Here is a 26486-nt window from a genome sequence, read left to right as displayed (position 1 = left end):
TTCAAAAATGTTAAATAAAATAATACCTTTGTTAAACAATATGTCAAAGTTCCAAAACTTTAGGTGTCTAAACTTTGACAGAAGACAATAGTGAAAAATGTTCATTATAACCTTTAATCCCATCTCAGTGCTGCTGAGAGGCTGGCCATACCCAGCAAAAATCTGTAATTATGGGTAAATTTATTTTTAATAAGTAAAAAAAATCTGTAATTATGGGGAAGTCACATTCCTATCACTTTCTAAGAAACTTCTAAAGTTGACTGTTTTTTTCCTTAAGCATAAAGAAACCAAATTTAATGAACAGGGGAATAAAAATCACTGACATAGCTGCTTCTCTTGGTTAAACTGCTAGAGAAAAGGGTTATTTGAATACATTTTAAAATTCATTTATTTTTAAGTGCAACTACTTTAGATTAGTGCCCTGCAATCATTATTCCCTTTTACCAGAATCATCTGTAGGTTCAGACAATTCTAATCATACTTAGGTGTTAACAAATCTGAATCCTTGTTTCCTTGTAGAAACTATGAGACTTCTTTAAAATATTGGTATTAGGATAGATGATATTGTTATCAAACCAAACAAAAGTCAATTTTTAAAAATGTATAATTATGGTAAACTAATAAAGCTATGCACACCAAAAATGAATTCCTGAGAGGGAGCCTTATTCCCATGTTGAAATATTCTTATCCTGAGCAGTTACTCTTAGCCAAATTAAAAAAAAAACCAAAAAGCAAAAAACAAAACAAAACAAAATTTGGCTTCTTTACTCTTCCTCATCAGAGTCCATAAAAATGTTTTTTTTCAAATAAACAAGATAAATTGTAGCTTAAGTAAATTTCAACACTCATATCTACCAAACTAACAGAGTGACTCATCATAGAGGTATAGTGAACTCTTAAGCCACTATCCAGGTTTGACTGACACTGCAGGCTTACTGTACATGCCTTTCTTACCAAGAACATAACCAATTTCTAAGCTTTGATGTCCACATATTTTAAGTTTCCATATCTAATATTTGAACACTAACTAAATAAAGCTAAATTTTCTTGATGTATCATCTAATTGAAAGTCAGACCAATATAGGTTATGTGTTAGTCTTTTAATCATCTTCCTGTCTTCACATTAATATAGTGCTTTTCTGTTTAATTTCTTCACTGAACAGAATCAACAAATTTTACAGAACTGCGTGATAACCATTTAAGTTATCTAGTCCAGCTCTGTCATTTTACAGATAAAGAAACCAAGATCCTGAAGGGTTAAACGAAAAAGCTGGGAGGCAAATCCAGACTAACATTCATGGTAATATACCATTGACCTTTCCAGTGGCTTGAAAAGGTCTTACACACAACCTTTTCCTTGAACTATATGACTACATACAACTGCTGTTAAAATTAATGTTGTAATTCAATGTTGATGTATTTAAGATGAGGTAAAGAAAACAAAATGTTAGCTATTAAACTGTTCTAGCACAGTAGCCCTTTTTGGTTACTGATGATTATGTAACTACAGTGTTTGGTCTTGCATTTAAGATTAATTGATTTGCAGTTGCTACTTTTGAGGATGCTTATCTGCCCTCTGCAGGAAAAATTATGCTAACCAGGATCATATGTTTAATCATGGATTATTATGTATTTAATCTCTAAAGTATTTATTTTTAAATACATGTAGATTTTGTTACATTTTTAATGTAAGTAAAACAAACTTGTGCAGAGAATAAAATGAGCTATTACCTCTATGCAAGTTGTGCAGATTGATAATTAGTCACTTCCATACAGGATGACAAACCTCTGCAGGGAGTGACAGGAAAGGATGTGCAGGGTAACAAAAAATATAATGAAAATTGTACGTGAAATCTGATTAGTATGTAATATGAGGTATAGGAGAGAAGATAAGCTTAGAGGATCAAAAGATTTGAGTTCAAGTTTTAATTCCATTCCTGGATGGCTATTTGACCTTGAGAAATTCACTAAACCTCTGGGATCCAGCTTCTTCATCTGCAAATAGTGAAAGTACCACTTGCACTATTTACCTCATTAGATTATTGAGGATCACATACAATAAAATACATGACAATGCTTTGTAAATGGAAAAGCACAATGAGACAAACAATTGGTTGACTTAAGAGAATTAAAATGGGTTTAAATGACTTATAGCACATAAAGAGTTATTCAGTCTTTAAGTGAAGAATGTTGCTAGTCATCAGGAAGAAAAAGAATTATGGGCATTCCTAAGAGTAATGGAATAAAATTCTGTCACTTTTGGCTGTTCTCTAAACAGGTTTATTATTTCTAGTAAATAACTTATTAATTTTTCCAGTAGTCAGATATACCCCAAAAGTGACAGAAGAGAATATTTACTTCTAAATCACATCCAATCTGAAAATTCATGAATGGAAGGGAAAAATTACAGAGTTCTTATGACTATACAGGCACCTGAAAGTTTTAACTATCCTTCATGCTCACTTTATATTCCATAAGGAATACTGGTAATATAGGGAATACATCAAATATATATATATATATTTGCAAATCCTTATTATTGTAAAGTTGTCTTATTCTATAATACTCCACTTTGGTGGCTGTCCTTTTTTATGTCTTGTTTGTAAATTTAAGTTTAAATAGCCCATTAACCTTTCCCTTCAAACATGTCTTTTGATGTTAGTTCTTATACCAAAAAAAAAACAATAAAAGCATAATAAAGTAACAACCAAAAGAAAATGAAAATGCAAGGGAAGAGATAAATGAGATACAATTCATTAAGTATAAAAATTTGCTTCAAATTCAGAATAATTTAATAACTCTTCATTACTTCATATTTATCTGGAAGTGGAACAGATTCATGTACTGATTCTGTGACAAGGGTAGAAGTCCAGCATTTGGTACCATGTTCCAAGATAGAGTTCAGGTGACATTCCTGTTTCCCCTGAGATCATTTCCATCATCAAAGAAAAATATTCTGTTTCCATATTTTTCAACAGGAGCTTCAGATTATCTCCTCTCAGAACAATCTTGTCCTGAAGGAAAACTTGGTTCAGAGCATTAGGTTTTGTTGAATATTCTGCTGATGAACAAAGAAACAACTGCCTAACATTCCAATCAAACAGATTCTCTAGATCAGCAGTTATATCAAACGTAATGAATCCCACATCACTTCTTTCTCTAGGTCCAATGAAGTCTTCTACAAATTTTAGCATGATCTGCAAGATGCACAGCCACACTGGGATGCTGCAGTCTTTGAAGGCAGTGGTAATGAAGCAGCCTCAGTTGAGCACCATCATCACACTCAGTGAGAAAGTGAACAGCCCCCCTTATTTTTTTAATCACATGTTATTGATGCTAGGATTAGAGATCACAAAAGGAGTTGCCCAAGATATTGAATAAATGAGCTCATTCAAAATGGAACCTGCATATTGAACCATCTTTAACCAACTCCTTAAAATATAAAGTTCAGTATAATTAATAAACAGAGAAAAATTGTGTTCAATAATTTAAATGAAATTGCATCTTTACAAAAGACTATAATTTCCAACATGAGTATGTATTTATATATAATACATTATTTATGTATACATTATATATACATTATATAATATATATTTATATAATATATATTATTTATATAATCAATCTTCTTCTAAGTTTCCAGATAATAAAAAAATGAAATATTTTGAATTCATTCCATGAGGGAAAATAACTTCAAACTACACTTTACTATGTACATTGCAAAAATCAAAAATGTAGATGAATATGTCTTATAAATTCAGACCCAGGAACTCAACTCAAAATATTGGTAAATTTAGTCCAAAGACATGTAAAATTACATAAATTTGATGTATTTTAAGGGTGAAAATTTGTCTACATATTGAGAATCCTGTAATCCACCTTTAATGAGAAAAAAAAAATTGTGGCCAACTTGATGGAGACAGAAAAATTTGATGAAATTAAGCAATGATTTGCATTAAAAATTCTCAGAAAACTGAAAGTAGAAGGGAACTTTTTTAATCTGACAAGGGAGTCCACAAAAAAACCCTACATCAGTCATACCTTATAGTGAACAATTGAATAATTTCTCCTTGAATATTGGTAATTATATCAGGAATATTCACTATGTGTTGTATTTAATTGTTCAGTACAGCATGAAAAGAATAGCATACAGATTTGAGAGAAATAAGTAAAACTAGGTTCATTCATACAGGCAATGGAGGTGTACATAGAAAATCCAAAGAATCTAGGAACAATCTCTTTAGTCTAATAAGTAATTTTAGCATGCATCCTGAATACAAATCAATATACAAAATTAATCAGCAGCAGCTCAAAAGTAAATTTAAATATACAATGTCATTAAAATGAGAGCAAATTATAAGGTGAAATGTGAAAGAAGTATTTTCAAATCCTCTACATTTGAAGCTAAATTAAACATTGCTGAAAGAAATGAAAGATGATGTGTATAAATGGAAACACATGACAAGTTCATGGGTAGAAGACCTATAATGAGAAGATGTCAGTTATACACAAGCTGAAATGTAGATTCAATGCAATTCTAATTTAACTCATGTGTAATTGGAATATGAAGGTTAAGGGAAAAAAATAAGGATTAGTCATATTTACACAATGTTGGGCATACATTTAGTAGCATCATTCCTATCGTAGGCAAGTTCTCATATGCACTAAATTTCTAAACAGAGTCCCATGATATAAAATTATTTGGAGTATAGGTTCCTTAATAAATGTTTGTATTTGGCTTCTTTTGATATTTATTTGTTGATATATTCATGGAAATTTATGCCAAATCAACCCTATATGCTTTACCTTTTCTGCTGTAACTGTGTTGTTTTACTGTGTGTAAACATGCTAGTATTTTCAATATTCTCTACCCACCTCCTGCCATTCATATATTTTTTAATCTCTGGAGATGAAGGATGCAGAGGTGGGCAAATGTCTGGCATGTAAATGTATCTGGTCATAATAACATTATTGCAATCATTTCATGATGGAGAAAATTGCATTCATCAGAATGTATACCATGGAAACTATTGAATTTTGGTGAAAATGGTAACATAATAGAGTGAACATAGGTGGTGCTGTGGTGTCTGATCAGAGGCCATCCAAAGGGATAATAAATGATCCAATTCTGCCCAAGAAACTTGTCTTTAATTAACCTGGTTTGGTTTTATTTTTGTGTTGTTATTTCTTTTCTTTTATTCTGATTTTATTGAGCAATGCAACATAAGATTTGAGCTAAATCCTCTGTTACAGAGGGAAAGTTTTTATTCTCCAACCTCTTTTCTCTACATATTCCTGTGTAGTAAGCAACTTACTCTGTCTATATATTTGGAATATTTGTAATATTGGTTTGTGGCCTGCCAAAATATTAAATTTCCTGTAAGATTCTGACATCTCTTTCTAGCTCTAAATTTGAATCATTTTCTACATCTCCCTTTAACACTTCTTACTGAATATCTCATGACACCTGCTTATGTCACTGTCTGCTCCAATTTTATCTTTTACAGCTCTGGTAGGATTAGTTGCCCTCTTCAAAAACACATTCCATCCCATGTGTATGTCTGAAAGAATGCTTCCAATGAATCCTGAGCATCTAATTTCCATCACTCTCATCTGTAAGTATCTTGAGGTGAGGGTTTCATGTATAAATCTTTTTATTTCCCATACTTAACATTCTTTCAGGAATTTATCTGTTGATTGATAAATGAGTATAAATAAATTAATTAATGAATAATTGTGTAACTGCGTAAGGGGGATTTCTATGTAAAATAAATGGCAGTGCAAATCTTGATGTTGAATAGAGTTATGGAAAGAGAAACTTTAAATCTCTGCTTTGGATAGTTTCTTCACCAGGAACTCATGTTTATTGCACTTGAGTTTCAGTTTTCTCTAGAATCAAACTTTAAATTGTCCTGCCAGTAAAGAAAAGAGGTGCCAGCACAGTATTAATTTGCCATAAGGAGTGCCATCTGCCATAGGCACTCCAACATCAGTAATAAGCATCATAGTTAAAGCTAATATTTACTGACTTCTTGCTGTGTGCCAGGCAACATTGTGAGTTGTTTGCAACTGCTATCTAGTTCAGCTCTCCAAAAACATCTTTACATGTGTTATCAACAACCACAATAGAAAAGTTAGGAAAAAATTGCTTCCAAAATAAAGGAAAAAAATAAATTCCTGCTTCTCCAATAACATTTTCTATTAGCTCCTTAGTCTATAATACTCTCATCTTTCTCTTATTCTATGTTGCCCAGTTGTCCCAATATCATACCTAATTTACTCCTCTAAATCTCATATTTTGCATTTTTTCTCTTCACAATCCTGTCAAAATGTTTTATTTTTTCTATTTATCTTGATAATGTTATCCCATATTTTGTTAAAATAATTAATTTATGGATGAAATATATAACTTTGAAATTCAGGTTGGACTTGCTGGAATTGGTTTATAAAGAATTACCATTTGATGATTGTATCTCCTAAGCTGCATGGTTTATTTTTCATTATATTGATATAAAAATATGAGCCAGTTTTCATTATCATTACAACAAAGTACTATACTTTATTAATGATTGTTTGGTATTACAAGTGAGCAATATGCTTAAAATGTTAAAATAATTTTATATTATAATGTTACTAATTTTGCATAATTATAATTCCTACAATCAAATATATTGAGCAAATGAGCAAGTTCAATTTTTAGAATCAATTTTCCATGTCTTGGATCAAAATAAAAGGAAGATAAAATTCAATTTCTTAGTTTGGCTTGACCATTTATCATATATTCCTTAGCCAAATCAGATTAGTACAGGTAAAATTACCTTTTAATGACTCATTGTCAAGATCTTCGTAATACTAACATACCTTTTTTTCCATGACTGACAGCATCTCATCTATATTTACAGTAAGAAATTAGCATCAAGTCATTCATAAGAGTGGTAATATTCCTTTCATAAATATGTTAATATAACATGTTACAATGTATAAATAATATAAATCAAAAAATGATCCATATACTAAAATGGGGAGAGACATATTCCCCTAAGGGGGTGCAAGGAAATTTCATTGCATTTAGTAGTCACTATTTATTCTCTTAAAGGACAGTCAATGTTATTACATGGAATTATCTGCTTTGATATCTTGATTTAAAACATGAAGGCAGAAAATCGACATTTTGTAATAGACCTTATACACCTTGATATTTTCCAATATCTCCAAATGAACATTTTCCTCTTTCTTGCTGTTGACATCCTCTCTTCAGTAATGCTGGTGGGAAATATCATACTGATTCAACTCATCCTAATGAGCACTGGACTACATACTCCAATGTATTTTCTACTCACTAAGCTTGTTTTATTCACATGATGTATGTCTCCACCACTGTGCCCAAGTTGGCAACTAAATTTCTTTCATGTAGTAAGACCATTCCTGTCATATTCAAAGCTCTCTACTTTTGGTCATGGGTGGAATTAAAATGCTTCTTTCTTTCTTGTCTTATGATCAATATTCAGCCACCTTTTATGTTATCCAGTACTCACGACCAAAATGATACTCTTTGACATATATACATGGTCAGTGGTTCCATCAACTCTTTAATACTTAATTTTTATAGATTTCAACTTGTATTTTGCAGGTCTTGGCCCATTAACTGTTTTTTATCTGTAAAGTACCATCTTCCTATTGCCATTGGTGTGTCGGAACTCTTCACTGCAGTAGGGTTCTGCAAATAGTCATGTAACCTATTATGAATCCAATGTAGTGTAACTTTACCAGTGAATAGTAAAATCTGGAATAACAAGTATAGACATTTAACAATGACCTATATGGATTTGTGAAAGCAAAAATTTTCCAATAGATTTCATTCTTGTCATTGTGTAAGATGACCCTGCAGTCCATCTGTTCGTAACTTTTTAAATAAGATAGACATCTGTATTACCAAAAAAAAAATCCTAAAAATTATGAAAAAAATCCTATTAAAATTCCCTCTAAAATTAGTAACCTTTAATACTGTATTATATATGTGAAATATAAATAATTAGAAGCAATAGTTAAAATGAATGGGACACAAAGTGTACCTTATTAGATAGATTTTTTCTTTTTTTAATATGAACTTTATTTAGATTAATTCAGATACCACATAATAAATCAACTTAAAATGTACAATCCAATATTTTTAGTATATTCACAAGGTTATGCAACCATTAACACAATCTTAGAACATTTTATCATTTCAAAAAGAAACCCCATAACTGTTAGCAGTTTTTGGTACCAGGAAAGTGGGGAGCTGAGTTGAAAATTGTACAGCTTTAAATATGGGTATGGAGTAAAATCTGGAGGAACTGTTAGGTGTTTAATAGAAAAGGCCAAGATTAGTTTTAAAAGACTTTTGGTAGAAAAATAGACACTGAAGGTACTTCTGAGGAAGCCCTAGATAGAAATAATGAATTTGTCATTGCAAAGTGGGAGGAAGGCCATCAGTATTTTAAAAAATAATGGGCCGGAGGCGGGGCAAGATGGTGGAGTGGTGAGGAGCAGAATTTCATCTCTCCCCTAGAGCAGCTGGCAATTACCCAAGAACTATATGAAACAGTGTTTTCGGGGTCTCCAGTAATCAGTCACACATTGGACACAAGTTTGGAATTGGAGGAAAAGCTGAGATCGCAGCGAACATTGTAAGTTTCCCGGACCAGGGGTCTAGCGCCCCTCCCCACCCAGACCTCACAGACTGTCTTGCTGCCGGCTCCCTGAAAGGGGGGGAAAAAAAAAACAAAAAACAGCAATCTGCTGAGGGCAAGAAGGGAGGCTCAAACCAGCCTCAACTGCAGAATTAATTAACAAATTAATTAACTAACTTTGGGAGCTGGGGTGCTACAGAAGGGCTGGGCTCCGAGAAGTGGGGGCACGTAAAAGCGGGCACCCATTCCCAGACTCCAAAAAAGCCATTTTTTTTCCCTTACATTTTGTCCCTTCTGGCTTCTTGCTTATCCCTTATCTTTTTGCATTTCAATAGTCCCCTGGCAGGGGTGGAACTGAAGCAGTTGGAGAGTAATTATCAGACAATAGCCCAAAGCATATCTTTAAATGCTGTATTCTGACACTGACAAAACTTCCAGGCTGGGGAAAAATGTTTAAAAGAGACTCTTTCTTTTTCCTTTTTTCTTTTTCTTGATTTCTTTTCTACTTTTTTTTTTTTTAATCTAAAAGTAATATATGTGGTTATTTTCTATCAGAAAGCCCAGGTTGAGGGACTAGGCTGGGCTTGAGGGGAGACAGAGTACCTACAGTGTCTTTGAATTCTGTATTCACTACTGAAGGCCTCCACCCCCATCTTTAATTGGCAACTCAGGCTGACCAAGGAATCTACCTGGAGAGGCCCCAAAGAGGAGAGAGGAGAAGGGAATAGTGCCCCTGAGAGACAACTGGAATTCTGAGGATTGGGAGAGTGGAGGGAGGCCCAGCTCAACTGGCAGTCCTCCTTCTAGGAATTCATACCCCAGGGGCCGGAATTCAGATTCCAGCTTCAGTCAGCCACGCCCCTGACAGGATCAGAGTCACCAGGAGAACTAAAGTCTCCATACCTCCTTACACTGGTGGGGGAGCTGCGGGCTGGTCAGCGCCACCTGCTGGACAGGAGAGGAAAAGCACCACTTCTAAAGGCCTCATAGGAGGGTCTCATTCTCAGGAAAACTCCATACCCTCCCAATGAGACCTGGGCCTCACTAGACTGGGAAAATCTGACTAGGGCTGACCATATCTGAGGAGACCCACTCACAAAAAGGTTACATAGAGGCAGAGCAAGAAACAGAAAAAACAAGAGGGGAAAAATTCTGATCAACTAAATAGAACCTAAGTTAGAGGTCTAGAATAAGTTGAACTGAATAACAGAGGCCAGAAAACAAAGCCACCCAACAAGAAAACCACTAAGTAAAAGACAGAAAACAAGCTCCAAAATAAACTAATCAAGAGAATCAGATGCCTAGAAAACTTAAGGTAACAAGCCATACCAGGAAACACAAAATCATGGACCAGCCAAAGGAACAAACTAATAGCTCAGCTGAGACACAGGAGTGGAGGCAACTAATGCTAAATAAATTTGATGAAATGAAGGAAGATATAGCAAAAGAGCTGAAGGATATAAAGAAGACACTGGCTGACCATAAAGAAGAATTCATAAACTTAAAAAAAACAAATGGCAGAACTCATGGGAATGAAGGCCACAATGGAGGAGATGAAAAACACAATGGAGGGACACAACAGTAGATTTGAACAGGCAGAAGAAAGGATCAGTGAACTGGAAGACAGGTCATTCGACTTCATACACACAAAAGAACAGATGGTGAAAAAAATGGAAAAATATGAGCAGGGTCTTAGGGAGCTGAGTGACAACATGAAATGCACAAATATACGTGTTATGGGTATCCCAGAAGGAGAAGAGAGGGGAAAAGGGGCAGAAAGAGTAATAGAAGATATATTCACTGAAAATTTCCCAACTCTTATAAAAGACAGAAAATTAGAGATTCAAGAAGTACAACGTACCCCAAATAGAATAGATCCCAATAGACCTACTCCAAGACACTTACTGGTCAGATTCTCCACTGTCAAAGACAAAGAGAGGATTCTGAAAGCAGTAAGAGAAAAGCAATCCATCACATACAAGGGAAAGTCAATAAGACAATGTACAGATTTCTCTGCAGAAACCATGGAGGCAAGAAGACAGTGGCATGATATATTTAAGATACTGAAAGAGAAAGACTGCCAACCAAGAATTCTATATCCAGCAAAACTTTCCTTCAAAAATGAGGGAGAGATTAAAACATTTTCAGACAAACAGACACTGAGAGAGTTTGTGAATAAGAGACCGGCACTACAAGAAATACTAAAGGGAGTGCTACAGGCTAATAGGAAAAGACAAGAGAGAGAGAGTTGGAGAAGAGTGCAGAAATGAAGATTATCAGGAAAGGTAAAAGGAGAAGAAAAAATAAGATATGACATATAAATTCCAAAAAACAAAATGGTAGTAGAAAGTACTGCCCTTACAGTAATAACACTAAATGTAAATGGATTAAACTCCCCAATAAAAAGACACAGACTGGCAGAATGGATTAAAAAACAGGACCCGTCTATATGCTGTCTACAAGAAACTCACTTTAGACACAAGGACAAACACAGACTGAAAGTGAAAGGTTGGAAAAAAGATATTTCATGCAAACAACAACCAGAAAAAAGCGGGAGTAGCTATATTAATATCAGACAAGTTAGACTTCAAAAGCAAAACAATTAAAAGAGACAAAGAAGGACACTATATATTAATAAAAGGGTCAATTCATCAAGAAAACATAACAGCCATAAATATTTATCCACCAAACCAGAATGCCCCAAAATTCATGAGGCAAACACTTCAATCACTGAAAGGAGAAATAGATACCTCTACAATAATAGTTGGAGACTTCAATACACCACTCTCATCAATGGATAGAACATCTAGACAGAGGATCACTAAAGAAACAGAGATGTTGAATTGTATAATAAATGAACTAGACTTGACAGACATTTATAGAACACTACATCCAACAACAGCAGGACACACTTTTTTCTCAAGTGCTCATGGAACATTCTCTAGGATAGACCACATGTTGGGTCACAAAGCAAGTCTCAACAAGTTTAAAAATATTGATATTATACAAAACACTTTCTCAGACCACAATGGAATGAAGTTGGAAATAAATAAAAGGCAGAAGGTCATAATATTCACAAACATATGGAGGCTAAACAACACCCTCTTAGAAAACCAGTGGGTAAAGGAAGAAATTACAAGAGAAATAAGTAAATACCTCGAGGCAAATGACAATGAAAACACAACTTATCAAAACTTATGGGATGCAGCAAAGGCGGTGCTGAGAGGGAAATTTATTGCCCTAAATGCCTATATTAAAAGAGAAGAGAGAGCAAAAATTGAGGAGTTAACTGCTCACCTGGAGGAATTAGAGAAAGAACAGCAAACTAACCCCAAAGCAAGCAGAAGGGAAGAAATAACAAACATTAGAGCAGAAATAAATGCAATTGAGAACAGGAAAACAATAGAGAGAATCAACAAAACCAGAAGTTGGTTCTTTGAGAAAATCAATAAAATTGATGGACCACTGGCTAGGCTGACAAAAAAAAAAGAAATATAACTACTGACCCTGCAGAAATTAAGGAGGTAATGAGAAGATACCATGAGCAACTATATGCTAACAAACTAGACAACTTAGATGAAACGGACAACTTTCTAGAAAAGCATAAACAACCAACATTAACTCAAGAAGAAATAGATGACCTCAACAAACCAATCACAAGTAAAGAGATTGAGTCAGTCATCAAAAAGCTCCCAAAAAGGAAAAGCCCAGGACCAGATGGTTTCACATGTGAATTCTACCAAGCATTCAAGAACGAATTAGTACCAATCCTGCTCAATCTCTTCAAAAAAATTGAAGAAGAGGGAAAGCTACCTAACTCTTTCTATGAAGCCATCATCACCCTAATACCAAAACCAGGCAAAGATACTACAAAAAAAAGAAAATTATACACCAATTTCTTTAATGAATATAGACACAAAAATCCTCAACAAAATACTCACAAATCAAATCCAGCAGCACATTAAAAGAATTATACACCACGACCAGGTGGGATTTATTCCAGGTATGCAAGGCTGGTTCAACACAAGAAAATCAATTAATGTGATACACCACATCAATAAATCAAAGCAGAAGAACCACATGATCATCTCGATTGATGCAGAAAAGGCATTTGACGAAATTCAACATCCTTTCCTGATGAAAACACTTCAAAGGATAGGAATAGAAGGGAACTTTTTCAATATGGTAAAGGTAATATATGAAAAACCCACAGCTAACATCACACTCAATGGGGAGAGACTGAAAGCTTTTCCTCTAAGATCAGGAACAAGACAGGGATGCCCACTATCACCATTGTTATTCAACATTGTGCTGGAAGTTCTAGCTAGAGCAATTAGGCAAGAAAAAGAAATAAAAGGCATCCAAATTGGAGAGGAAGAAGTAAAACTTTCACTATTTGCAGATGACATGATTCTATATGTAGGAAATCCAGAAAAATCTACAGCAAAGCTACTAGAACTAGTCAATGAATACAGCAAAGTAGCAGGCTACAAGATCAACACGCAAAAATCTGTAGTGTTCCTATACACAAGTAATGTGCAACAAGAGGAGGAAATCAAGAAGAAAATCCCATTTACAATAGCAACCAAAAGAATCAAGTATTTAGGAATAAACTTAACCAAGGACACAAAAGACCTTTACATAGAAAATTATAAGAAACTGCTAAAAGAAATTGAACAAGACCTGAAAAAATGGAAGAACATACCATGTTCATGGATTGGAAGACTAAATATAGTTAAGATGGCAATTTTACCTAAACTGATTTACAGATTCAATGCAATACCAATTCAAATCCCAACAACTTACTTTACAGAAATAGAAAAACCAATAACTAAATTTATTTGGAAGGGTAAGATGCCCCGAATAGCCAAAAAAGTCTTGAGAAAGAGGAATGAAGTGGGAGGTCTCACACTACCTGACTTTGAAGCATATTACAAAGCTACAGTGCTCAAAACAGCATGGTACTGGCATAAGGACAGATATACTGATCAATGGAATCTAATTGAGTGTTCAGAAGTAGACCCTCACATCTATGGACAACTGATCTTTGATAAGGCAGTGAAGCCGAAGCAACTGGGAAAGAGCAGCCTGTTCAATAAATGGTGTTCGGAGAACTGGATATCCATTTCCAAAAGAATGAAAGAGGATGTCCATCTCACACCTTATACCAAAATTAACTCAAAGTGGATCAAAGACCTAAACATTAGCACCAAGACCATAAAACTCTTAGAAGAAAATGTAGGGCAATATCTTAAAGATCTTGTGAAAGGAGGTGGTTTCTTAGACCTCACACCCAAGGCACGAGCAACCAAAGAACAAATAGACAAATGGGATCTCCTCAAAATTAAACACTTTTGTACATCAAAGGACTTTGTCAGAAAAGTCAAAAGGCAACCTACACAATGGGAGATGATATTTGGAAACCACATATCAGATAAGGGTTTAATATCCCGAATATATAAAGGAATTCTGCATCTCAATACCAGAAAGATAAACAATCCAATTAAAAAATGGGCAAAAGACATGAACAGACATTTTTCTGAAGAGGAAATACAAATGGCTCAAAAGCATATGAAAAAATGCTCAACTTCACTGTCTATTAAGGAAATGCAAATCAAAACCACAATGAGATATCATCTCACACCTACCAGAATGACCATTATCCAAAAAACAGAAAATGACAAGTGCTGGAGAGGATGTGGAGAAAGAGGCACACTTATTCATTGTTGGTGGGAATGTAGAATGATGCAACCACTCTGGAAGACAGTATGGAGGTTCCTCAGGAAGCTAAATATAGATTTGCCATATGACCCAGCTACTCCATTGCTGGGTATATACTCAGAGGAACTGAAACTTAAGACACAAACAGACATTTGTAAACCAATGTTTATTGCAGCATTATTCACAATTGCCAAGAGATGGAAACAGCCCAAATGTCCATCAAAGGATGAGTGGATAAACAAACTGTGGTATATACACATGATGGAATATTATGCAGCTGTAAGACAGAAGAAAGACATGGATCATGTAATAATGTGGATGAACCTTGAGGACATTATGTTGAGTGAAGTTAGCCAGAAACAAAAGGATAGATTCTGTATGGTCTCACTAATATGAACAGACATTAATGAACAATTTTGGGAGTTAAAAGCTGACAACACAGGCGACCAGGAGATAGAAAGAGGGCAGAGATCAGCCATTTGATGCTGAAGGACTACAGAATGTTTAGGATTGATTGCATAGATCCAGAAATAGATAGCATAATACTGTGTGATGGTAGCACAGTATTGTAAGTACACTGAACAAAGATGTCTGTGAGTAAAGCTGAAAGAGGTGGGATAAGAGAATGTATGACACCAGAGGTAAAGATAGATGATAAAGACTGGGACTGTATAACGTGGCAAAAACTGGAGTGGCCAATGACTGTTACTAAATATACAAATATAAAAATGTTTTTGTATGTGGGAAAGCAAATGAATGTCAACCATGTAGAAATTTGAAAAAGGGATGGTATTCAGGAAAAAACATAATCAAAGCAAACTGGAGTCTATGGTCAACAGTAACATTGTAATATACCTCCATTAAATGTAACAAAGGCAATACGCCAATGCTAAATGTATATGAGAAGGGGATATAGGGGAGTAATATGGGATTCTTGGTAGTGGTGTTATTTGCTGTCCTAGTAGCATATTGTATTGTATGACATGTTATTTTTCTTTTTATCATTTTTTCTTATTGCTAAAAAAAAAAAACAATTTTTCTTGTAGTAATCAGTATGTTCAAATGCTGATTGTGGTGATAAATGTACAACTTTATGATGATACCATGAACAACTGATTGTACACTGTGGATAAATGTATGGTATGTGAATATAACTCTATAAAATTGTAGGAAAATATATATATAGGAGTAAAAGTGTTGGAGAAAACATGGTGAGAGGGATGATGCCTCACTAATATGGACTAACTACAATGTGTAAACTCAGAATTGAATCTTAGAACATAGCCTAACGTGGACACAATAATTGTAATAGTCCCTAGATTGTAAGCTCTTACAGCAGTTAACTCTATCCCTGAATTGTAAGGCCTATCTCTAAACTTTAAGATGCTGATCCCCTAGCATATGTTGTCACAAACTTTGGGACTGGCAGTTTGATGTGCTGAGCCCTCAAGCATGGGACTTGCCCTTATGAAGCTCATTACCACAAAGGAAAGTCTAAAGTTGTATGTAATGGTGTCTAAGAGTCTCCCCCTGAGTACCTCTTTGTTGCTCAGATGTGGCCCTCTCTCTCTCTAACTGAGCCATCTCGACAGGTGAACTCACTGCCCTTCCCCCTACGTGGGACCCAACTCCCAGGGTTGTAAATCTCCCTGGCAATGCAGAGTATGACTCCCAGGGATGAATGTGGACCCGGCATCGTGGGACTGAGAGTATCTTCTTGACCAAAAGGGGGGTGCAAAATGAGATGAAATAGTTTCAGTGGCTGAGAGATTACAAATGGAGTCGAGAGGTCACTCTGGTGGACATTCTTATGCACTATATAGATAACACCTCTTAGGCTTTAATGTATTGGAATAGCTAGAAGTAAATACCTGAAACTACCAAACTCCAACCCAGCAGTCTGGACTGCTGAAGACAATTATATAATAATGTAGATTACAAGGGGTGACAGTGTGATTGTGAAGACCTTGTGGATCAAACCCCCTTTATCTAGTGTATGGATGAGTGGAGGAATGGGGATAAAAACTAAAGGACAAATGGGGTGGGATGGGGGGATGATTTGGGTGTTTTTTTCACTTTTATTTTTTATTCTTGTTCTGGTTCTTTCTGATGTAAGGAAAATGTTCAGAGATAGACTGTGGTGATGAACGCATAACTATGTTATCATACTGTGGACAGTGGATTGTATATCATGGGTGATTGTATGGTGTGTGAATGTATTTCAATAAAACTGAATTTAATAAAGAAATAATAATAATAATGGGCCGAGAATTTGACATAATTGAATACTGATGTAAGATGGAAGGCAGAATTTGAAAGGGATGAGCTTGGATATTTAGCTGAAGATATTTCCAAACTAAATGTGCAAAGTGCTGTCTGGCTTTTCCTTGAAATTTATAGTAAAAGGCAAGAGGAAAAGGATAAGCTAAGAACTGAACTCCTGAGTACAAAGAATTGTATGTTTGGAAAATTCTGAACTTCTCAAAGCAAAGTCCCCAGATAATAGTACCCCAGCTTAGAGCTTCACTGGACATGGATCCAGCCAGCCACTTCATTGTGAGTCAGAATTGGAAATGCAGTTATCTAAAAAGGATTTGTAAAAAGTACTATTGTCTGGAGGATTGGAACCCCTGTTTACTGTATGGAGAACCAACACCTTTTTTGTGAGATCTGTATGATTGAATCCATTGCCATCCTGACTAAAAGTGACAGAAAAGGGAGAGATCAAAGGAAAAATTGATTCAAAGGCAGAACCATGGAAGCCGAGACATCTTCTGTAGTGAAGAGATTGGACCCACCTGTGGATGAGGAAAGGGTAAGCTTACCCTGGAGTTTGAAGAAGGCAGGCCTTCAGCCCCATTGTCAGGAAGAGTGTTACCACCCCTTGGTACTCAGATACCTGGGCAATTGCCTAGAGCTTGGCTGCCCAAATGTGTATGAAGAGTGTTGCTGTCCCAGTCTCCAGAGATGGTGGGCTCATTAGGGAAAATCTGGCCACCACTCCATTTTTCTGAGGGGGTTGAGTCTGTGCTCCAAAGATTGTGGAATCAGGCCACCACCCTGATGATTGAGGAGTGTGGGGCCAATTATCTTGTTGCAATGCCCCCCATGTTTGTGGAGGATTGGGCATAGAGTCCAAATACCCCAAAAAGTTTGGAGACATTGGAGCCTTCACCACAGTGGAAAGAGTAGGGCAGTTGCAAAGCCTTTGGAAAGGGTGGAGTTGCCACACTATCTAGCCATGAAGACAAAACATCACTCTATAGATGACTCTTAGAACTTGAGATCTAATGGAGTTTGTCCAGCAGGTTTTCAGAACAATTTGGGACTGGTAATTCCTGTGGGTTTTTTTTTTTTTTCCAATTTTTCCCTATGGCAATGGGAATTTTCACTCTGTGACTGTCTATATTTTATATATGGGAAGCAGATAACTTGTTCTAAGTTTCACAGGTTCACAGCTGGAGGAAAATTGTGCCCCACAATAGAGGCACCTGAAACTGATTTGATCAGATTTTGTACATAGTTTTGTTACTGAAATTGTTAAAGGCATTTGTGATATTGTGATGGAATGCATGTATTTTGCATATGGGAAGAACATGTCTTTTTGACACCTAGAGTGTATAGTGCAATGGTTTGAGGCTGAATGTACCCCAGAAAAGATTTTGTTCTTAAAGGTAATCTTTTCCTTTTGGTGTAGACCTATTGTGGGTGTGGAACCATTATAAGTAGGATCTTTAGGTGAGTAGGAACTTAAGTTGAGATATGACTCACCTCCTGTAATGTTGGTGTTAATCTTCTAACTGGAGTCCTTTGTATAGGATAAAAGATGAAGAGAGGACACTGAAAAAAGCCCAAGAGAATCTGAGAGAGAAAAGCCAGAGAAGATGAAATATCAAGGTATAGAGGGAGCTTCCAGAAGCTGAAAGCAATGAAACCCATGAAAGAAGGACCAACAGATATCACCATGTGTTTTGCTATCTGAGAGAGAAACCCCAGATTGCCAGCAGCCTTTCTTCAGGAAGAAGGTATCATCATGTTGGTGACTTGATTTAGATATTTCCATAGACTCAGAACAGCAAACTTGTAAGATAATAAACCCCATTGTTAAAAGCCAGTTTATTTCTGGTATGTTGCATTTGAGCAGCATTAGCAAACTAAAACATACCAAATTTCCATCCAATCCAAATAGCCACAGGCAACTACTTACTTACATTCCACCTCTATGAATTTGCCTCTTTTTGACATTTCCTATAAATGAAATACTACATGTGGCCTTTTATGAGGCTTCTTTCACTTGGCATAATGTCTTCAAGGCTCATACATTTTGTAACATTTATCAGCACTTCATTCCTTTTTAGGGTCAAATACACTTCCACTATATGGATATACTGTTTATCCATTCATTTGTTGATGATCATTTGGATTACTTCCACTTTTTGGTTATTATGAATAATATATCTTTATACTCTTAAACCTAACTTTGATGTGTTTGTTTCAGCAAAGCATTAAATTAACACTTATTTTTCATAACATTAGGGAGTATAATTTTTCTCATATATTTCTATTATTAACACCTCACAATATATTTAATTTGCTAAAAATCATGAAAAACCATTTTTCTAATTTTACAATTAACTATATTCCATCGTTTACAATAGGGTTCACTGTTCCCTATAATGTACATCTCTAACTTTTATCTTTTAATTTTTGCTCTAGTAACATATATATGACTTACAATTTCCTGTTTTAATCACATTCATTTATATAATTCAGTGCTGTTAATTACCCTCATGATGTTGTGCTACCATCATCATCATGCATTTCCAAAACCCTACAATTGACCTAAATAGAAATCCTTTAAAAAGTAAGCATTAAATCCCCACTCACTACTCCCAATCCAGACCCTGGTAACCTCTATTGTAGATTCTAACTTTAAAAATTTGATTATTTTAATTCTTTGTATCAGTGAGATCATACAATATTTTTCCTTTTGTGCCTGTATTATTTCACTCAACAAAATGTCTTTAAAGTTTATCCACATTGTCACATGAACCAGCACTTCATTCCTTTTTAACGCTGAACAGTATTCGTTTACGTATTTACAACAATTTGTTTATCCATTCTTCACTTGATTGGCGCATGTATTGCTCCCCCCTTTGGCAATTGTGAATCATGCCACTAAGCAAATGCCAGTGCAAACATCTTTTTGAGTCCCTGCTTTCAAATCTTTTGGATGTATTACTAGTACAGGAATTGCCTAGTCATATAATAATTCTGTACTTAGCTTTCTGAGTAACTTCCAAATTGTGTTCCACAAAAAATGCACATTTTTACATTACCACCAGCAAGGAATGAGAGTTCTTATTTCTCAACATCCTCTCAAACACTTGTAATGTTATATTTGTTTAATCATAACCATTGTGGTTGGTGTGAAATGTTATCTCATTATGGTTTTGATTTGCATTTCTCTAATACCTAATGATGGTTGAGCATCTTTACATCTGCTTTTTATCCAGTTGCATATACTCTTTGGAAAAAATGTCTATTCAAAACTTTTGACCATTTTAATCTTTTTATGGTTGAGTTGTAGGTGTTCTTTACATTTTCTGGATATTAAACCCTAATCAGATATGTGGTTTCCAAATATTTATTCATATTGATTAAATCATCTTTCACTTTCATGATAAAGTACTTTGATGTACTTTTTTTTTCATTTTGAAGAGGACCCTTTATCTATTTTTTTTCTTTTATTGCTTCTGCTTTGTGTGTAAAGTCTAAGAATTCATTACCTAATGCAACATTCAGAAGATGCTTCCAGACATTTTCAACTAAGTTTTTTATAGTCCTCATTCTTATATGTATGTATTTGACTGATTTGGGGTTAAATTTTGTATAGTCTAATATAGGGGTCCTCCTTCATTGTTTTGCATATGGATAGCCAGTTCTTCCAGGACCATTTGTTGAAGTGAATATTCTCTTCCAATTGAGCAGACTTGGAAACCTTGTCAAAAATGAGTTTGCCATACAGGTAAGGGTCTATTTCTAAAATATCATTTTTTATTCCACTGGTCTATGTATCTTTCCTTGTGCCAGTGTCATGCTGTTTGGGTAATATGGCTTTGTAATAAGTCTTAAGATCAGGAAGTGTGAGTTTTACAGTTCTATTCTTCTTTTAATTTCAGTTTTATTGAGATATATTCACATACCATATTATCATCCATGGTGTACAGTCAACTGTTCATCTACCATCATATAGTTGTACATTCATCACCCCAATCTATCTTATTTTATTTTATTTTGTTTTATTTTTTACATTTTATTTTGAAATAAATTCAAAGTTATATGAACAGTTTCAAAAACAATACAAACCCCATTCACAGAACTCCAGCATTCCCTGACGCCCCCCAATACCCCAATCCACTAATTTTAACATGTTATCACACTGCTATTTCTTTCCCTCCCTCCCTCCCTCCCTCTCTCCCTATTTATCATCTGTCATCTATTGCTCTGTCTTCTGAGCATATGAGAGCTAGCTGCACACATCCTTGAACAAACACTATAATTCACATATACAATTCCCATGAACAAGAACATTCTTTTATGCAATCCCATTAAGTGCAGATAAGAAGTACAAGAGATTCAACAATGATACAAAGCTTACATTCTATATTTCCTTTTCCTTATGTTTCAACTGTGACCCTTTGAGTCTCCTGTCCTCCATCCTCAGATCCCATCCAGGGTCATCCTTGGCATTCAATTGTCATCTATTTAGACTGTCTTTTTTTTTTTCTCAATTTTGGAAACATATATACAGCCTAAATCTTCCCATTCCACCCCCTTCCTAGCATTTCATTAGTGAGATTAATCACATTCAGATTGTTGTAATGATATCACCTTCCCACCAGCCATTACTAGAAATTTCTCTTCACCTCAAACAGCAACCCTACACTCAATTCTTAACTCCCTATTGCCCCATTCCCCCTTTTTCTTAACCCATACTCTACTTTTCATCTCTATGGTCATATTCTCTGATAATTTCCTTGTGTTTACTGTGGGGCTTAAAATTAAACTCTTAAATCCATTACAATCTTGTTTTTCTTTGATACCAACTTAATTTCAATAGGACACATAAACTATGTACCTATACTCCTCCATTACCCCACCTTTATATAGTTCTTGTTAAAAATTACATATTTTATATTGAGTTCAAAACCACTGATTTGTCATTAGAGCTTTTGTATTTTATATCATGTAGGAAGTAAATAGTGGAGTTACAATTAAAAAACTTATTGACTTCTATTTGTATTTCATTCTGGTCATAGATTGTTCTTTGAATATGTTCAATTGTTTTTGTTTTTTTTTTTTTCAATTTATTGAGGCTCATTTTATGTCCCAGCATATGGTCCATTCTGGAGAAACATCTGTGATCACTAGAGAAAAATGAGTGTCCTGGTGATTTGGGATATAAGGTTCTATATACGTTTGTTAAAATTCTCTATATCTCTTTCTCCTTTCTTTGTTTCTCTGTTGGTAGGGCTTCCTTTAGTATCTGAATTAGGGCAGGTCTTTTATTGGCAAACTCTCTCAGCATTTGTTTGTCTGTGAGAAATTTAAGCTCTCTGTCAAATTTGAAGGAGAGTTTTGCTGGATAAAGTATTCTTGGTTGGAAATTTTTCTCTCTTAGAGTTTTAAATATGTCATGCCACTGCCTTCTCACCTCCATGGTGGCTGCTGAGTAGTCACAACTTAGTCTTATGTTGTTTCCTTTGTATGTGGTGAATTGCTTTTCTCTTGCTGCTTTCAGAACTTGCTCCTTCTCTTCAGTATTTGAGAGTCTGATCAGAATATGTCTTGGAGTGGGTTTATCTGGATTTATTCTATTTGGAGTTCTCTGGGAATTTATGTTTTGTGTATTTTTATTATGTAGAAGGTTTGGGAAGTTTTCCCCAACAATTTCTTTGAATACTCTTTCTAGATCTTTACCCTTCTCTTCCCCTTCTGGGACACCAATGAGTCTTAAATTTGGATATTTTATTTTACCTTTCATATCCCTGAGATCCTTTTTGATCTTTTTTCTCCATTCTTTCTTTTCTTCTTTCATTTTCTGTTCTGTGGACCTCTAGAACACTGAGTCATTGTTCAACTTCCTCTAATCTTTTATTATGAGTATCCAGAGTCTTTTTAATTTGTCCAAGAATTTCTTTTATTTCCATAAAATCTTCTATTTTTTAATTTAATCTTGCAATTTCTTCTTTGTGCTCTTCTAGGGTCTTTTTTATGTCCTTTTTATCCTGCTCCATGGTCTTCTTCATGTCTTTTATATCCTGTGCCATGTTTTTATTCCTTGATTGTAATTGTTTGATTAATCATGCCAATAGTGTGTCTCTTCTGATATTTTGATTTGGGTGTTTGGGATCAGGTTCTCCATATCTTCTGGTTTTATCATATGTGTTAAGATTTTCTGTTGTTTTTGGCCTCTTGGCAATTGCTTTGCTTGATAGGGTTCTTTCAAGTTGTAAAAAAATACCAATCTAATTTTTAGGAATACAATTTGTTGGCATACACTTTCTCTGACTAACCAGCAGATGGTGTCTGTGAGTCACCTGTACCCCTCAAGTCAGTTCTCCACAACTCTTTGGTGTGTGGGGAAATGATTTTTGTAGGGTTCAGTTGGTGAACTCAGTTTGGGTTTGTTGTTGGAGTTGTCTGCCCTGAACATGGTGCATGTGTCTGGGTGGTCAGGGAAGCAGGGCAGCTTTAATATTGAAACCTCCCAGGTGTTCCCAGAGATTCAAGGCTGTTGCAAGAGTCTAAGCCTTCATTTCAGTTTTTCCCCATATTTTCTCTTTTGCTGACCCACAAACCACTGTCATTGATGTAGCATCCCTGGGTTTTCTGAATGGGACCCCTTCTCAGCTGTGATCTTCCAGGACCTCTGCTGAGTGAAGGCTGTGCTATGTCATAGTGTGTGTCATCCCTCAAGGGAAACCCTGGGCCACCGGGCCAGGCAGGGTGCTGTCTGCCTAATGCAAAGATTAGCCTATAATTCTTCACTGGTGTAAGTTCTGAATGAAAGGCAGATACTAGAACTGGGCCCCACCCCTTTCTTCTCAAAGAAGATAGATGCCTTAGGGGGAGGTCATTAGCATTTCAATGGTCTCTCTCTGCCTGTGCCACACCCCTGTCTGGGTCACAGAACTGGGAACTGAAAATAACTGAGGCTTTCTCCACTGAGTTGAAAAAGGAACAGAGCTAGTCCAAGGCAACCCTCCAGCTCTCCAAGGTCAGTCATTACCCAAAGCCTCTGTCTACTTGTTGGAGATTTGTACCTCATAGTGAGCAGTTCACACTAGCTAATTAAAACCCCAGTTGGAGCTCAGCTGAGCTATATTTGCTTGCTGGGAGAAAGCTTCTCTCTGGCACCATGAGGCTTTGTAGCTCAGGCTATGGGGGAGGGGGCTCCTGATTTGGATCTGCAGTTCTACTTACAGGTTTTATGCTGTGATCTTGGGCAATCCTCCCAATTCAGGTTAGTGTATAATGAATGGGCATTCATGTTTGTCCCCCTGCAGTTATTCTGGATTATTTACTAGTTGTTTCTGTTTTTTATTTCAGTTATTCCAGGGGGACTACGTAGCTTCCACTCTTCTCTATGCCACCATCTTGGATCCTCCCATCCCCAATCTATTTTTGAACATGTTCTTTACACCAGAGAGAATCAGAATAAAATAAAAAATATAAGTAAAATAGAACAACCAAATCATCCCACTTCCCACCCTATTTTTCATTTAGTTTTTGTCCCCAATTTTCTCCTCATCCATCCAGACACTGAATAAAGGGAGTGTGCTACACAGTTATCCCTTGTAATCTGCATTGTTATACAATCATCTTCACAAGTCAAGGCTGCTCGGTTGAAGGTTGGTAGTTTCAGGTATTTACTTCTAGCGATTCCAATACATTACAGCCTAAAAAGTGTTATTCATATAGTGTGTAAGAATGTCCACAAGAATGACATCTTGACTCTATTTGAAATCTCTCAGCCACTGAAGCTTTATTGCATTTCATTTGGCATGCCCTTTTTGGTCAAGATGGTCTCAATCACATGATGCTGGGTCCAGATTCATCCCTGGGAGTCATATCCTGCATTGCCAGGGAGATTTACAATCCTGGGAGTCAGGTCCCACATTGGGGGGAGGGCAGTAAGACACCTGCCCAGGTGGCTGAGAGAGAGAGGGCCACATCTGAGCATCAAAGAGGCACTCAGAGGGAGAATCTTAGGCACAATTATAAGTAGGTTCAGCCTCTCCTTTGCAGTAACAAGCATCATAGGTGCAAGCCCCAAGACAGAGTGCTCAGCATATCAAGCTGTCAGTCCCCAATGTTTATGAGAACATCAGCAACAATCCAGGTAAGCACGTCCAACAGCTCCACATCCTCCCCCAGCTCCTCAGGGGAGTCCCAAATATATATTTTTATTCTCCACCCAAAATACTTTGGAATGTGTCGCTATTTCACTCTAACCTATACAGACCTACCATATCTCACTTCCTATTCAAAGTTCCATGTGATTGCTTCACCTCAAAAACAGAAAAAAAACAAAACAAAACAAAATGAAACAAAAAAAAGCTTATGAAGGAGTACTGTATTGCCATTCACTGCAAAGAAAGGTGGCAATTTTGGGGATTTTAAATGAGACTGAAGTGCCTCTTGATTTACTCTAGATCTACATGGGATCCAGCCTTTAATTCACATGATTAACCTGAATTCACTGGGGGATGTAGTAGGTGTTTTGCCAATAAAGTTAAACCATATATTCTTTAAATCATGTATGAAAATAAATTTATTAATTTTAGGATTATTATTCTTTACAGCAATCATTCATTGAAAATTTTCATCAGCATTTTTCTGCAATTTTATAGATTTATCTTTATAAGGGTATAGAATCTGTTTTTGAGACACAGGGTGGGAAAAACTGATCACAATTATGCAGATCAACAGGAAACTAACTTTACATGATTTTTCATCTGCTTTTAAATTATAAATTTTATATTTTATATTTTAATGTAAGCATTCAATAGGGCATTTTTCTCATTTCTTCCAAGATTTCAACTCTTTTTGCCACTGTAGGCATAGATGGTATTACTCCATTCTGTATTCTCTGGACCATGATAGAATTCTGGAATTTCTGGCAATTTTTGTACTTCAAGAAGTAAATGGAAACTTTTCTCTGTCATAGTTATTTTCATCAGACAGCTGGTAGAAGGATTTATATCAGGATCTGTCAGCCTCTGTGTGACCATTTTTCCAGTTTTTTACTTACACTTTTGACTTATTTTTATTGTAGAATATAACATATATACATAAAGTAATAACTTTACAAATGCAATTTAACAAGTAGTTAATTTCAAAGAATATTATGGGTTAAATTCCACATTTCAGTTATTTACTTATTGTGAAATATATCATATATACAAAAAGGTGAAAAGCTTTCAAATTACAATTTAACAAGTAGCTATAAAACAAATTTCTAAGGATGCTATGGGTTACAGATCCACCATTTCAATTCTTTCCTGCTAGCTATTCTAATAATCTAGCAAATAAGAAAAATAAAATTTTATAGAGATTTTGTATTCATAATCCTTTAAGTTCCATCTTGTCTGTTGCTACATCTCCCTTTAGTTTAATTGCTTTCTCAATCTTCATGGATGTCTAGGCAGTGACCCTCATAATTTGTTCATGTTGAAAAGGGGTGTCAACTTTATGAGAAAAGGGGACACATCTGGTTTACATACTTGAAGAGGCTATTGACTCTGGGTTTTGGGACTTAGCTGGCATAGGAATTCTATGAAGGATTTAAGTTTCTGAAGAATAAATGTAGTGAGTGAAATCTTTGTAGAGTCTAACACAGGAATCCAGGTCATCTTTAAGGTTTTCAGGACTACTATTGACTTGGGTTTATCATATTGTGGTCATTTGGATTATCTAGGTGAAGCTTACATAAGAGTAACCTCCATGACAGCCTCTTGACTCTATTTGAATTATCTTAGTCACAGAAACCTTATTTTGTTGCCTTTCTTTTCCCACTTTTTG

The 26486-nt window shown here is 35.5% G+C and overlaps 1 protein-coding gene and 1 pseudogene across 1 annotated transcript; both read right to left on the bottom strand.

Moving 5' to 3' along the window:
• Nucleotides 1-2791: 2791 nt before the first annotated feature.
• LOC119511397 lies at nt 2792-6009 on the bottom strand (annotated as a pseudogene).
• Nucleotides 6010-25467: 19458 nt separating this feature from the next.
• LOC119511068 (coiled-coil-helix-coiled-coil-helix domain-containing protein 7-like) lies at nt 25468-25696 on the bottom strand. The gene is given in 3 exon segments (XM_037805480.1): nt 25468-25616; nt 25619-25645; nt 25648-25696. Coding segments are annotated over 3 exon segments (225 nt in total).
• Nucleotides 25697-26486: the final 790 nt, after the last annotated feature.

The sequence above is a fragment of the Choloepus didactylus genome, chromosome 16 (genome assembly GCF_015220235.1).
Source record: "Choloepus didactylus isolate mChoDid1 chromosome 16, mChoDid1.pri, whole genome shotgun sequence".
Taxonomy (NCBI): Eukaryota; Metazoa; Chordata; class Mammalia; order Pilosa; family Megalonychidae; genus Choloepus; species Choloepus didactylus.
The sequence above is the reverse complement of the archived record's forward strand: the minus strand, read 5'-3'. Positions and strand labels throughout refer to the sequence as shown.